The sequence below is a fragment of the Sardina pilchardus genome, chromosome 10 (genome assembly GCF_963854185.1).
Source record: "Sardina pilchardus chromosome 10, fSarPil1.1, whole genome shotgun sequence".
In the NCBI taxonomy this organism is placed as follows: Eukaryota; Metazoa; Chordata; class Actinopteri; order Clupeiformes; family Clupeidae; genus Sardina; species Sardina pilchardus.
In genome coordinates, this window is record NC_085003.1 from 17,032,942 (window position 1) to 17,043,636 (window position 10,695).

Below are 10,695 nucleotides of genomic sequence, written 5' to 3' on the forward strand. Positions count from 1 at the left end.
GAGAATCTGTCCCATTTTGATATTTGCTCAACTCCTTTATCACATCAAAAACTTTTTCTATGTTGCTCCTTTTTATTTTTGATAACATTTTTAAAAATTGATACATCTCACCCAGAAGTTTAGTTACTATTTAGAATTGTGGCTATGTGATGTGGTTGCTGTATATGTGCATCTTGCCCTGAAGCCCGTTAAATATTCAGTAATATTTCTAAATGTTTAACTAAAAGAAAACTGTTCATTCCTGATGCTGAGGGCAAATGCCCCCAAATGCTTCACAAAGTACATTCACTCAAGCTTTTCTCATAAATTGATACATTTCCTCATCAGATATTGATTCCCTCTGTGCCATGTATGTAAATTTGTGCGCCATTTCTTGGAAGATTCTAGAAGCATTTTCAGAGGCAGTCAGGGTGTTTGTGTGAAGTTGATATGCACCGATTCCCAACTGAAAAGGTTCTTTTTCTGTCAGGACTTCACTGCCAATTGCTAAAGCCTCAGGCCAGACCTGACAGGTGAGTGTGTGTAGCTGTGGGTATGTGTGACAGGTGTGTGTGTGGCTGTAGATATGTATCCACAGCAGGTGAGTGTGTAGTTGCAGCTGTGACGGGTGAGTATATAGCCATGGTTGTGCAGGTGAGTATGTATAGTCGTGATTGTCACAAGTGAGTGTGTATCGACGTGATTGTGAGAGGTGAGTATGTAGCTGTGATTGTGACAGGTGAGTGTGTATAGTCGTAGTGATATACAGTACAGTAGTCATGGTTGTAGTCATGGTTGTGATAGGTGAGTATGTATAGCCACTGCTGTGACAGATAAGTGTGAATAGTTGTGGTTGTGGCAAGTGAGTGTGAATAGTTGTGGTTGTAGAGGTGGAAAACCATTCACTTAGACCAGCTGATTCTAATTAGCACAACTCTTCAGCCAGGTAGAGCAGCTAATTGATGAGATCACCTGAGTTAAGTGCACAAGTAGAACCAATACATGATTGGACATTCACTTTCTGAAGCTTTTTCCACCTCTGTGGGTTTGTGACAAGTGACAGATGAGTGTGTATAGTCATATAGTTGTGACAGGAGAGTGTGTATAGCCGTGAGTGTAACAGGTGAGTGTGTTGTTGTGGTTGAAACAGTTCAGGGTGTGTAGCTGTGGGTAAGTATGATAAGTGAGTGTGTAGCTGTGGATATGTAGTCCCTGGCAGGTGAGTGTGTGTAGCTGCAGCTGTGACAGGTGAGTAGCAGTAGACGTCTGGCTGTCATGCTCACCTGTGTTGAATACTAACCCGTATCACACCTGTATCAAATCTCCTCAAAGCTACTGGCTGCCTGCCTGAAGGCTAATGTGTTGAATGTTGGGTTCCTATCAGCTGGATAGGCATTGCTTTGACAGGATTTTTCAGAGAAGGCTTTTGCATGTTGGTGTATTTGAGTTACTTCTGATTTTCAAAGGACAATAATCAGAGTTCTATATAGTATCCGAAACCCACACTTGAGAAGTACTGATATTTGATCAGTAAAAAGTAACCTATAAGCATATACCACGTAAAAATCTTAAAGTATCTGTTATTTACAGTTACAACAGTGTCATACTAAAGTATGACAAGTAGTCCATCATAAAACGTAAGTACTAGAAGTAGTATTAAGTACTAGTAAAAGCTTTCGAGGCCAGGTAAGGTGACAACCTCCTCCCTTCACTATGCTTTTGATGGAGCACCATACAACTTGGTGCCTACACTTCATAAACTTATTATGTCTTCGAAGCGAAGCCTGTACAAAAGTATGGCAGCCATTCATTTTCAACTGCTGCCTCCTTTTATAGACCTATAATGAAGTTTATCCAACATGTTTAGAAAGGCAGGTACATCACACATCCATAAACACGCTATTAACAAGCAGTTACAGCCTATAGGCCGTGGTGTGCTATGTCTTAGCTATATTTGCTAGGTCTGAACTCTGTCAGTGTGTCTTCATTCATTGCAGTGTCCCATAGTGACATAGGGTCAGCAAATATCTAACATGATGAATGTGTACTCTGCCTTCTGTTTTCATTCAAGACATGATTTTAGCCTACTGCTGCTAATGAAAATCTAATGGAGTACAAGTATAGGCTACATTTAATTAAAGAAAATGTAGTAAAGTAAAAGTAAAAGGAGGAAGAAAAATTTAATCTGAAGTGAGGTATAGTCAAAAACCTCAAGTGTGGGACTCTTGTTCTCCTCAGATGCCAGGCCAGCCACTGAGATGCTCTTTATTTGATTCACTGGGTAGTCACTGCAAAGCTGTTTCATGTTAAAAGCCGTGGACACCTGTGAGCTAGATGAGGATGTCTGATACACAATCCTAACTACAATACAGTGTGTGGGAGAAAATGTTTACGTGTTAGGAATTGTTCATAGAGATTCACATACGGTATAGTGTCAGATGTTTTGTCTAGTTGAACCTATATTAGCTGTATGTCTAGTTCTGATGTCAGCTATGCAAGTGTCTGTGCCTGTGCATGCATGTTTATTTGTTGGTTAGTTTGTTTGTGTGTGCGTGCACATATGAGTTTGTGAATGGAAAGAGTATGTGGCAGAAAGTACTGAAATAACAGCTTGTTTAAAAAAAATAAAAAATAAAAAAAACATTTGATATTCTTTACAGTGTAATGTGGCCTAACTCTTTAATTGTAATATTTTTGTAAATAATTCATATTTATGTCATTGTGAGGTAACAGCTCATACATTTTTGTGCTTTCTACCTATACCAAACATTATTAAGCCTCATCACAATGTAATCTTAATTTGGCAAATATGTAGGCTATATGTAAAAATTGTCAGAGTAATTTATAGATTTTAGATAATAAAATGTAAAGATATGAAAGCTTGTTAGCATATGAGCTACATGTTTATGCCTCTTTCTGTTGTGATCTTAGTGTGGTAAATGTGTTGACAGGGTTATTAGGCCTTGGTGGGCCTGTTTGCCCTCCATGTTGAACCCAACCACTCTGTGCCCGCTTCACTGTGCTGTGCTATGTTGTGCCATGATGTGGTCAGGAGACACAGCCAGGCAGACAGGCCTCTACCTGGAGTGTCCTTAAACCTGCCGTCTCACTGTCTGCCTGCTCTTAATACTGCTCTCTTTGTGTGTCTCCCACTTTAAAAGCAGAGTTAATGCACTGCGGCAGAAACGGGATCTCTTCCGAGAGGAGGTAGGTACCGCTCACACGGGCAGGGAGAGCGAGGGAGAGTGAGGGAGAGAGGGGAGGCCAGGGCACCCAAACATCCAGGCTCCCGGCGCTCGCACAAAGCCCCCTTTGTGGGGCCCGGGGGCTCAGCCGCGGCGCAGGCTAAAAGGCCCTTCTCCCTGGAGCTCCTGGAGCGGAGATTAGCGGCAGGGCTAAAGCTAGCGGGCGCTAAGATAAGGTTATGGAGTGCAGGGATGGGGAGCGACAGATCTAAACAGATTTCACGGCCTCATTATGAGCGCCCCACAGAGACAGGGTCACTCATGAGCGCCAAAAGCGAGGCAAATGCAAGGCAGCACTGGGGCAACTGCTCTACAAGCCACATGTATAGAGAACAGCTGATTTGGGACACAGATTGCTCTCATGTGCCCTGCATTTAGACAGAAAGTCAGTCACATACAACAGCAAGTTCACATAGAAGTGGGCCTGGTGTGGTTTGGTGTGTGTGTGTGTGTGTGTGTGTGTGTGTGTGTGTGTGTGTGTGTGTGTGTGTGTTAATCAGTTTCAGACCACTCTTAGGTGGGTTTGGCTCTGGTGTGGATTTGTGTGTATGTGTGTGTGTGTGTGTGTGTGTGTGTGTATGTGTGTGTGTGTGTGTGTGTGTGTGTGTGTGTGTGTGTGTGTGTGTGTGTGTGTGTGTGTGTGTGAGATTCAGTGTAAGGAACCCCCCAGGGTCACCTGCTTTTGGACCCTAACATTAATTTAGACAGGACACTATTACAGCACTGTAGGGAGATATGTCGCAATCCGCAATCAACATGCTCATTGGTGCATGCTTATTATGCATATTGAATTAATAAAGATGAGAGATAAACTTTACATAACATGTTAATTATTGTGTGTGTGTGTGTGCGTGTGTGTGTGATGTAGACGTTCAGTGCGGTGCTGTCTGAGTCTGCCCTCCCTCGTACTGTGCTGCACAACTACACGGCCCGAGATGCCTCATCAGGTAATAATCACACACGCACACACACACACACGCACACACACACTTTTAAAACAACAGCAGCTCTATGACAGCTTATTTACACACATCACTCATTTAGACTGTCCTATTAGCCTTACCAATCCTCCATTAAACACAGCAATTTCATCACAAAAGGACCTTGCTGAATGTGTGTGTGTGTGTGTGTGTGTGTGTGTGTGTGTGTGTGTGTGTGTTTCAGAGTACTGTGGCTGTCTTAATGGGGGTTGGTGTCAGGAGAGTGGTCGCTGTGATTGTGCTCAGTTCCAGGCTGTGGGAGATCGCTGTCAGATCAGTGAGTCATTGATACACACACACACACACACACACACACACACACACACACACACACACACACACACAGCACCTCTGCTAATAGTTTTTTTTTATTTTCAGAGTGTTTGTGTGGAGGTGTGTTTAAAACGATGCATTTCTTTGTAAATGTGTTAAAAGCACATACCAGTACAGTATGAGCAAACGACAGCTTCATTTTAGGACGGTTTGGCCTGTTTTTCTCTCCTCTGTGACTTGCGGTCAGTTCCTAACACGGGCAAGGATCGCGATGGTATCTGCCGGTCGTGGGGGCAGCACCACTTTGAGACGTTCGACGGGATGTACTACTACTACCCTGGCTCCTGCTCCTACATCCTGGCCAAAGACTGCCACTCCACCGAGCCACAGTACACCGTCTGGGTAAGGGAGCATTACGGCTGATTTCACTTGGGTGGTGAGGAGCCAGTGCTTAGATGTATGGTTACAGTATGATGTATTACACTACTCTTGTTATAGAGTATCAAACATAACGTGGAACAAATGATCTGTCTGTACAGTACGTACTGTATGACAACTCTTTATAACTCTAATGCTAATGCTGGAATTGATGGACAATATATTAATACAATTACGCCTTCTTACTTAAAATACCATGTCCTTACAACACAGGTTACTATACCCATGCTATGAAGATATGTGGACACCCATGCAAAAAGAAATTCTGATCACTAATACCTTTTGCTTTCTTTCCTATTTCTCTCTCACTCTCTCTCTCTCTCTCTCTCTAATAGGTGCACAACAGTCGCTCCTGCCAGGGTTCCGTGTACTCCTGTCCCCGGGCTCTCAGTCTGTTCTTCCCCAATGAGGAGGAGATCCACATCAGGGGCTACCAGGTCCACAAGGGTGGGGTTAGGTGAGCTATGGAACTATCTGATGAGTGCATTTCATGAGACATTTGGAAAAAGACTGAGATTTGAAGACATAGTTCCAGATCGGTAAAATGGACAAATATATTGGTATCTTCCTAACCCACTCAACCTAATTCCAGATGAGACGGCAAGCCATATTGGGTTGCTTTTTTTATTACCGCATATCAAATGGTGACCCTTCATGGTGTACTTTACCAAAAAGCAAATTCACAATCTTTTCAAAATTGAAGCCATGGATAGTCAAATTCAGATGCTGACCTTCTGAACTGTGCTATAACTATAACAAAATGTAGACCTGTTGTAACTATGTTACTGTCTTCCCCTCAATGCTGTCTGATACCAAACTCTGTGTCCTGTGTTGGCCACGTGACGGTAGACTGAGCTTGCCCCAGACGGTGCGTAACGTGTTCATCGAGCGCCTGGCCGACTACATCCTGGTGAAGAGCACGTTTGGCTTCTCGCTGGCCTGGGACGGCAGTTCCGGAGTCTACCTCAAAATGACAGACGCACACAAAGGCCGGCCTTGTGGACTGTGCGGGAACTACAATGACGAGGGATCAGATGATCTGAGCAACAGCAGGGGTGAGAGACGCGGCCCAGTAACACTTATCTTTTCCATCAACAGCAAATCTCACCCAATTATATCTGAGAAGCACCCACAGGGCCCCGATAAGTACGTCCTGCAGTGGACAGAGAGAGAGAGAGAGAGAGAGAGAGAGAGGGCCAGAGAGCAAAGAAATCATGTTTGCAGAGTCTATGTCTATGATGAGCAGTGTCAGCTGGCATCCAGAGTTATTTATTTTTGCTCAGTACATAGAGAATGAAAGAAAATTAGCATTTAGCAAGCATGAGGAGCACAAAAACGTAGAGGATCAGTCTGATACTCTCACCTGATCACTTTGGACTGAATAATCCTTCCTCGCCGTCTAAATCCATATGAATATGTGGGATGCGTATTTAGTTATCTTGTTCTATGACATTTATGAGAAAAGGACACACAAGTATGAGCTGAATTTGAGGTCAAATAAGAGTTAAACTAGTTGTGCTAGCGCTAATCTAAGATAATGTGTCCAGGCCTGTGAAAATATGTGAACAGCCGCCGACCAATCATGCATCGTTTTACTTTGATCATGTGTCAGTGCTCACTTGTCTGTGATGGTGTGTATTTCCAGGCCTGCGGGTGGGTGGCCTGGCTGAGTTTGGGAACAGCTGGGCTGTGGACCTGCCCCAGGACCAGCCCTGTGAGGACGTAGAGGACGACTTCCCCGGACCCTGCCAATCAGAATCAGAGATGGATGTGAGTTAACAGCATCACAGACAGTAAATCTAATACACCCCAGGTAGACATGGGTGTGATTTAACAGCATAACACATCTACAAACCAGATACAGGTAGACCTACTGATATGAGTGTGAGTTAGCATTAGAGTACACCTAATAGTAGTCAATCACAGTTGAATGTGTGTTAGTAGTACTGGAGGCAAAATCAAACTTTACCTAATAGATTTTAGATAGCATTAGAGTAGGCCTACTACTAATAATTGCTAATCACAGATGGATGTGTGTTAGCATTACTGGGGGAGCGTACCTATGTTCCCCGGGTCCTATGTTCCCCACTTTGTATGGGACCGGGGAACATAGGACCCTTTTGGCGAAAACCGGGGAACATAGGACCTGGGGAACATAGGGATGACCCCCATTACTGGAGGCTCTACCTAACCAGATCCTAGATGCCTACAGTACTGTAGATGAGTTAGCATAAGAGTTCATCTAATTAGCCAATAAGACACGAATGAGCTTTAGCATTGCAGTTGACATCTAGATGGATGTGAGTAAACAGAACACTTACCTTTTGGTCAAAGATAAAGTCAGTCAGACATGAAGGGTTCCCTATGATTATTCAGTTAAGAGGCAGGCATGGATGAGTTAGCTGCACCCACCGCAATAGCTGAAGTTAACCTTCAGAAATTCTTCAGTCAAACTCCCCACTACATTGTTAACAATTTATAAGGATTCATTCAGCATTGGAGGTGAGTCAACACTCCAGTAGGCGCACACAAACATTAACATTTTAAAGCAAGTTAGACTCAAGTGTCTACTGCTGCCAGTTTACTGCAGGTCAGATTTGGTAAAACACCAAATCACATAGGCCTACTCAGGAACTATAATTACTAACACACATTATCATGCATTCTTTTAGAGAGACATCACTAAAGCAAAGTCTGAAAGTGGTAGGCCTATTAAGCTAGTCATATTTATGAGGCTGGGGAAACATTATGTTTTAAACAAATCTAAATAATTTGAGGGTATGAAGTACGAATTATTGAAGTGTTCAAGTAACTCTCTACAACAGTTAGGAAAACCATCATGGAATTGCATGGAAATACCAGTTCACTGTCCCTCCCTCTTGTCCCTCCCTGATTGCATTCTTTCCCGTTTTTTCCCTCTTGGGCAGTGCTGTCGCTCTCTCCTGTAGTCTTTCACTCTGCTTTGATCTTTCCTCGGCCGGTAAAAGCCTTTCCATGTTCGATCTCATATCAGACTCCCACCTCGCCTCGCATCGCCTTTTGTTAGCGCTCTGATGTCGCTCTGATGTTTTGGCAGCGGTCGGTAGGTAGCGGGTGTAGCGGGAGTGCTTGGGGGGGGGCTTGCGGACGTCGGCCGTGCCCTGGCCGTTGCCGTTGGCGCGGTGTCGCACCGCAGCTCTCCGCTCTGGCGTAGCTTGAGAGGGGAGATGTGGGTTAAGTTCAGCTGGCTCACCTTCCCTCTGAAGCTTCTCATTGATAGCGCGTCCTCACACACAAGAAAGACTCGCAGCCCGGAGAGAAAAGGTCGGTGTCAGAGTGCTCTTGTTCTGGCTCAGATGTAGACAGATTGACACCAGATTTCTGCTGTGTTTCTGCTGCCATTTGCATCAAAGACCTCTCACCAGACACAGTTTACTCACTTACTGTTCCAAGAAAAGAATTCAATCATTTTAGCACACACTTATTTTCTTTTTTTTTTAAGATTATTTTTTGGGGCTTTTTATGCCTTTAATTGGACAGGACAGTAGAGAGTATGACAGGAAGTGAGAGGGAGAGAGAACTGGGGTGGGATCCGGAAAGGACCACGGGGCGGGAATCGAACCCGGGTCGCCGGTGTGCGGTGCAGGTGCCCCAGCCAGTCGCGCCACGGCTGGGGCCACACACTTATTTTCAAAGCAGCTACCTGTGTAAAGATGTCAAAGTTTTTTTTTATCTGAGCAAGGACATTTAGACTCAAACTCTTGGTGACCTCACAACTCCCTGGCTTAATTGCTCTACCCCAAATTGCATATTTCTAACACATACTGTATGTCTGTGTGTGTGTGTGTGTGTGTGTGTGTGTGTGTGTGTGTGTGTGTGTGTGTGTGTGTGTGTGTGTGTGTGTGTGTGTGTGTGTGTGTGTGTGTGTGTGTGTGTGTGTGTGTACAGGACGCCATTGAGAAATGCAGCGCTCTCCTGTTCTTTCCTTTCATCTCGTGCCATGAGAACATCGACCCCAATCCATTTGTTGCCAGCTGTGTTTCTGACCTATGTGTGTAAGTCAACGTGTGTCTCTCTCTCTCTCTGTGTGTGTATTTGGTGTGTGTGTACTCATATAAGACTCACTAAGTGTGTTTAAGTGAACATCCAGCGTCCAGCATGAAAGTGAAAGTTGCATTTGTGTTTAGTTTCAATAATGCATGTTGTTTACTTGTGTTTGAGTGCATGTGCAGATGTATGTTAGTAATACGTACATGTAGTGTGTGTGTATATGTGTGTGTGTGTGTGTGTGTGTGTGTGTGTGTGTGTGTGTGTGTGTGTGTGTGTGTGTGTGTGTGTAACAGCAGAGGCGGATTATCCTGTTGAAATAAAAACGGTAATGAGCTGGCTCCTGAGACATTCTCTCATGAGGACTCAAACTCATAAGTGATTGATTGAGAAAATTGAGAAAGTATCATGTGTCTCTGATTGAGAAATGTGAAGAAAGTGATACTACATGAGAAAGTACTACATGAGAAAGTATCATGTGTCAGGGAAGATCACAAATGCTGAGAAAGTAGTACCTGCACAGCCAACAATGAAGACAGTCACATGACCATCGCTTCCAAAGGTCTCTGCTGTAAATTTCCATAATATGCTGAAGTAGCATATCTCTCTGAAATTCCTCATCATTATCTCTAAATTCAAGATGTAAACCTGCAACTGACAACACACTGTTGGGAATTGCAGACAGATGAATGTAAAGCTGTGTCTTGGATATTTGTGTTGTACATCAAGCAGTGTCAATAAGAACTTCAAAAAAAGATTTATGAGACGTACTGTAGTCTGGCTGTAATCATACTAAGCTTAATCTTTTAAGATTGAACATTAGTCTGGAGTGTCTGCTCTTTATTTCTGTGGCACAACAGGCGTGGTCAATGGCACAGTTCAAATGCGCCTTTTGGAAGAGCTCTAGTTTGTGATTGGACCCAGATGATGTGGACAGGAAGCAGGAGAGATAGATGTGCAGGTTTCCAGAGTTGCAGGACGAAATCCAAATTATTGGCAGGTCAGGCAGGATTTACCCAGCCTAGTATTGTTGCATTGTTTTCGTTGTTGTCTTTATGCTTGTGTTGTGCAAATCTGTTTTATTTTGTGTAAATCTGATGCTGAAGAGATATTCGACCATATTTGTGTTGTGTTATGGATAGACGTTCTGATGTTTGTGTTGAAAATGTATGTATTGTTTGGGTTAATTTCTGATATTTTAACTGTGTTTTTTTTTTCAGGTCTGACGACGAGGAGACGTTTTGTCGGACACTGGTCGAGTACACCAGAGCCTGCTCCCATGTGGGCTATCCTGTCAGAGAGTGGAGGGACAGCTTCCCCACATGTGGTCAGTCTGCCAGCCCAACTCAAGTGACACACATCACACAGCTGTCTGTAAAAACATATTGGAATCATACTCGCCATTAGTGGACAGTGGTCAATCTGTGGTCACAAGCTTAGATATCTTAATATGTAAATAAATACATATATGTTAAATATAAACATAAAATATGTTGCTGCATGTGTGTGTGTGTGTGTGTGTGTGTGTGTGTGTGTGTGTGTGTGTGTGTGTGTCTACATGTAGCCGATGGCTGTGAGGAGAGTTTTGTGCACAGAGACTGCATCAGCTGCTGCCCTCCAACCTGCACCTTTGAGAAGGAGTGTCTGGGCACCAACCTGCACTGTCTAGACGGCTGCTACTGCCCTGACGGTGAGTGTTAGCCCCCGTCCCCCCTCTCCACACACACACACACACACACACACACACACACACA

General features: G+C 43.9%; 1 protein-coding gene across 1 annotated transcript in view; it reads left to right on the plus strand.

The window, feature by feature from the left end:
- Positions 1-770: 770 nt before the first annotated feature.
- Positions 771-10,695, plus strand: part of otogl (otogelin-like) — a 56,407-nt gene continuing 46,482 nt past the window's right edge. The window contains exons 1-9 of the mRNA XM_062548005.1: positions 771-783; positions 4,389-4,481; positions 4,725-4,879; positions 5,251-5,372; positions 5,765-5,970; positions 6,561-6,685; positions 8,843-8,949; positions 10,162-10,268; positions 10,506-10,631. Coding sequence (XP_062403989.1) covers positions 771-783; positions 4,389-4,481; positions 4,725-4,879; positions 5,251-5,372; positions 5,765-5,970; positions 6,561-6,685; positions 8,843-8,949; positions 10,162-10,268; positions 10,506-10,631 — 1,054 coding nt within the window. The remainder of the gene's footprint in view (positions 784-4,388; positions 4,482-4,724; positions 4,880-5,250; positions 5,373-5,764; positions 5,971-6,560; positions 6,686-8,842; positions 8,950-10,161; positions 10,269-10,505; positions 10,632-10,695) is intronic.